The 4,345-nt window shown below is 40.6% G+C and overlaps 1 protein-coding gene and 1 pseudogene across 1 annotated transcript in view; both read left to right on the top strand.

Annotated features, from left to right (window-relative positions):
* Nucleotides 1-1,667, top strand: part of LOC103519436 (histone H2B) — a 10,126-nt gene extending 8,459 nt beyond the window's left edge. The window contains exon 2 of the mRNA XM_008484523.3: nucleotides 1,451-1,667. Coding sequence (XP_008482745.2) covers nucleotides 1,454-1,657 — 204 coding nt within the window. The 5' untranslated portion in view covers nucleotides 1,451-1,453 and the 3' untranslated portion in view covers nucleotides 1,658-1,667. The remainder of the gene's footprint in view (nucleotides 1-1,450) is intronic.
* A 609-nt stretch (nucleotides 1,668-2,276) lies between these two features.
* On the top strand, nucleotides 2,277-2,469 carry LOC113471640 (annotated as a pseudogene).
* Nucleotides 2,470-4,345: the final 1,876 nt, after the last annotated feature.

Genomic DNA, 4,345 nt, shown 5'->3' with positions numbered 1-4,345 from the left:
TAGACACTGTCACCTGATGACTGATCAGCTGGCCCCTCTTGTAGATGAGGTTAGGGACCGTTTCCACTATTTCATTAACACATTGCCCACTACGCAAGGCCTTGTGTATTTCGAGATGGAATGTATGCTCAGTTGCCATGTTCTGGTTGCTGAGATTAATTATGTGGCTCTAATTTATGTTTCCTGTTGGGAAGTGTTAGTCGATTAGGTTAATAAAGGGGGATTCGAGATTCCCGGTGTGTGCGCGGGCAAGACGGGAGCCCCAGCACCAGGACCCCGCCCCCCAGTCGCAGCCCGGTGTCTCCCTGAGTGGGCAACACCGGGCGTAGGCCGGGTTTTAAGGGGCCCCGGGGCGAGGGCCGGCCCGAGTCCCCCCCGCGCATACTGTGATTATGATATGAAGCTGGTTATTTGTTTAGGAGCTGGTTATTTGTTTAGGAGTGGAACTACCCCTCTGTCTAGTCCCTCTCCTACATTTTACTGGTTACTCAACCTCTCGTATGGGTGAAGTGCTGAGAACCGCACTGGTTATCCTCTTGTCCCAATACTCTATTACTCTCTCGGCTTTTAGTATAGCAGTATAGCGCCCACACCAAAGAGAAACTTCAAATCATAATATTGTAGGTATTTGATCCTATTTGATCACTATTTGATCCTATTTGAACCTCCTATTTGATCACTTCTCGCGGAGAAAGGATTCTAATATTATGTCAATATTGTTGAAGGACTACAATCAATGTCTAGCACATTGTGTACGATGTGATCCATTTTTGTATCACCGTCACTTTGGTGGTGGTACGGTGTGATCCACTTTTGTATCACGAGACTTCCTTCAATCTAAGGCCCGTGATACGAAAATGGATTATATTGGAGACCTATACTCTACGTGGTTTGATGCAGTATATCATGCTTAGTTTTAGTTTCTTCTGGTGTCAGCAAAATAAAATATAGTTGTTCTCTATGTCCGGTGTGATCCATAAATGGATCACATCAGAAATTACCCAAATTAGGGCTCCGTACCTAGCGCTAATTCGTGTTTTTATGCTTCGTACACAATGTGTTAAGAGAAAAGAGAAAGGAAAAGAACAACTAAGTAAATAAATATTATAAAAGAGCTCAAGAGCTTACAACTTTCTGACAGATAGTTGTAAGAAGCAAAAAATAAAGGATTTCTTTGAAAAAGATTCCCATTGTAAGTAAATACAGGCTGCAAGGCATCTTTCAAGAACGTCAAAACTTATGATCTCAAATTGAGAACGGGATTTCTTGTAGTACTTCCTACTTATTCTAATCGAATTGATATTGAAATAAGTAACTTAGCGATAGCAAGTATGAAATAATATGATATGGAAATATGTTCTGAAATACAAAGAGATGCCAGTAGTTACAAGTTTTAATAAGATTAATTAGTGATACCCTTTCAGTATTAGTCCTACCTATCAATATCAAGGCCATGAGCATCATGAACAGTTTCGTCAACGACATTTTCGAACGCATCGCCGCCGAGTCCTCCCGTCTGGCCCACTACAACAAGCGGTCCACGATCACGAGTCGGGAAATCCAGACTGCCGTGCGTCTCCTGCTCCCCGGTGAACTGGCCAAGCACGCCGTGTCCGAGGGCACCAAGGCCGTCACCAAGTACACCAGCTCCAAGTAAACTGCCACCCGCCGTGTCTACGTATCACCCTTACTTTAAAACGGCCCTTTTCAGGGCCACCGAAATCTTTCTATCCGATCAATTTTGCAGCTCTAGCATGATGGATGTACAATGTACATGTTGCCTACCGATACCTACTTGATTGTAGGATGAAGACTTGTTTTTGTTACTTTATCGATTTACGAGGTATCTAGAGCAGAGCTTTTTCGCTTGTGTGGATATTACAGTATTACCAAGTGCCTCATTCATAATCGATTTCGTTATTTCAATGATCTTTTTACATTGGTAATGCAATTGAAGGAAGGAGATCAAGAGGAAGAAAGGAATTTGTAATGCTGGCGGATATTTTGAAAGGAAGAAGCTATGAAGAAATGAAAAAACATGCTCAAGACCATTGAAACCTTTCAGATCAGATCAACAAATATACATATAGGCATTAGAAATTCGGCCAGACCATCCGCAATTGAAGGAAGGAGATCAAGAGGAAGAAAGGAATTTGTAATGCTGGCGGATATTTTGAAAGGAAGAAGCTATGAAGAAATGAAAAGACATGCTCAAGACCATTGAAACCTTTCAGATCAGATCAACAAATATACATATAGGAATTAGGAATTCGGCCAGACCATCCTGGAGCCTCTACTGGAGGTGTCTCCTATCTCTCTCTCTCTCTCTCTCTCTCTCTCCATCCTAATTTAAGGTCTGTTTTTCCTGCGTCAGGAGTGGGGGTAAAATGACCCCTGCGAGTATTCCAAATGTGAATACCTCGGGCGCGTAATTTTTGGTAGCGGGGATTGCGTACGCGCACATCCCTACCCTATCTTTCCAAATTCTTCAATCAATAGAAATAATCAAATTATTGTCGATTAGATCAATTGAAGCCTTTAATCAAATGTACGAGAAACACTAGAAATTGATTGTAGCCCCTCAACAATATTGACAAATTGACATAATATTAGAATCCTTTCTCCGCGAGAAGTGATCAAATAGGAGGTAGGTACCTACAATATTATGATTTGAAGTTTCTCTTTGGTGTGGGCGCTATACTGCTATACTAAAAGCCGAGAAAGCATTGGGACAAGAGGGTAACCAGTGCGGTTCTCAGCACTTCACCCATACGAGAGGTTGAGTAACCAGTAAAATGTAGGAGAGGGACTAGACAGAGGGGTAGTTCCGAGTCCTGTCGATCTTCTTTGTCTTGACAAGTTAACTCTTGCAGTCTTGTTAAAATATTGTGATCGAGAGCACGTGGTAGATACTTACGCTCGGGGAGTTGTGTTTTTCTAAATCAAGTGATAGGACAAGTGCCATTATCACCTCTTTAGTTTTCCAATTTTCCAGTTAGTTTCATTATTTGTTTAGTCGTAAATGAAGTCAGTTTCTTGCAGTCTTGTTAAAATATTGTGATCGAGAGCACGTGGTAGATACTTACGCTCGGGGAGTTGTGTTTTTCTAAATCAAGTGATAGAACAAGTGCCATTATCACCTCTTTAGTTTTCCAATTTTTCAGTTAGTTTCATTATTTGTTTAGTCGTAAATAAAGTCAGTCACTCCGGTTATATCTTTGGTTCTTTTTCAAAGAAAGTTAAAAGTTAGTTCTGTTGTAAAACTGTATTTGGACCAATTTCTCATTTTCCAAGTGTAGTATGATTAAGATGAGAGATATAGGAGAAAGCTCCAGACTCTCCAGGATGATCTGGGCCCCTTCCTAATTCCTATATTCGTTGATCTGACTTTCCACTTTTTCATAGTTTCTTCCTTTCAAAATATCCGTCAGTATCACTATTAATGAATTTATTTAATTTTGACATCCTTTGTGAATACTATTTTACTTAGGTTATTTATGAAAATCGATAATCGATACTACGAGTTGGTTATTTATCCCGACTAGGAGTTTCGTCTATTTCATAGACATTTTCAAGGGAAGAAGCTACTCGAGACTCGCATCAGGGATTTAAGACGCAGCGTTGACGCTAAAGTAGGGGAAGTGGAATGAAAAACACGCGTCGGGTTCCCATCGCACCCACGTCGGAATGAAAAACAGACCTTTAATTACACTATACCAGGAAAATTAGACATTGCTCCGGATTCAGTTTACAACCGAACTATATTTAATTTTGACATCCTTTGTAAATACTATTTTACTTAGGTTATTTATGAAAATGGATACTTACGAGTTGGTTATTTATCCCGACTAGGAGTTTCGTCTATTTCATAGACATTTTCAAGGGAAACTGAGTATAGCTGTTGTTGTTGCTGATAGTGACAGTGGTGGGGGTGTAGACACTGTCACCTGATGACTGATCAGCTGGTCCCTCTTGTAGATGAGGTTAGGGACCGTTTCCACTATTTCATTAACACATTGCCCACTACGCAAGGCCTTGTGTATTTCGAATAAATTGTTCTCTAGGTGCCCACTCTAGGTACAGGATTTCTCTAAAGTTCTTTCCGCACCAGAGTATTTCCTGTTTCGCTGCGTTCATATCAGTCATCAGGTGACAGTGTCTACACCCCCACCACTGTCACTATCGACAACAACAACAACAACAACAACAACAACAACAACAACAACAACAACAACAACAACAACAACAACAACAACAACACCAACAACAATACAACAACAACAACAACAACAACAACAACAACAACAACAACAACAACAACAACAACAACAATAACAACAACAAC

The sequence above is a fragment of the Diaphorina citri genome, unplaced genomic scaffold (genome assembly GCF_000475195.1).
Source record: "Diaphorina citri unplaced genomic scaffold, Diaci psyllid genome assembly version 1.1 scaffold2725, whole genome shotgun sequence".
Classification (NCBI taxonomy): Eukaryota; Metazoa; Arthropoda; class Insecta; order Hemiptera; family Psyllidae; genus Diaphorina; species Diaphorina citri.
The sequence above is the reverse complement of the archived record's forward strand: the minus strand, read 5'-3'. Positions and strand labels throughout refer to the sequence as shown.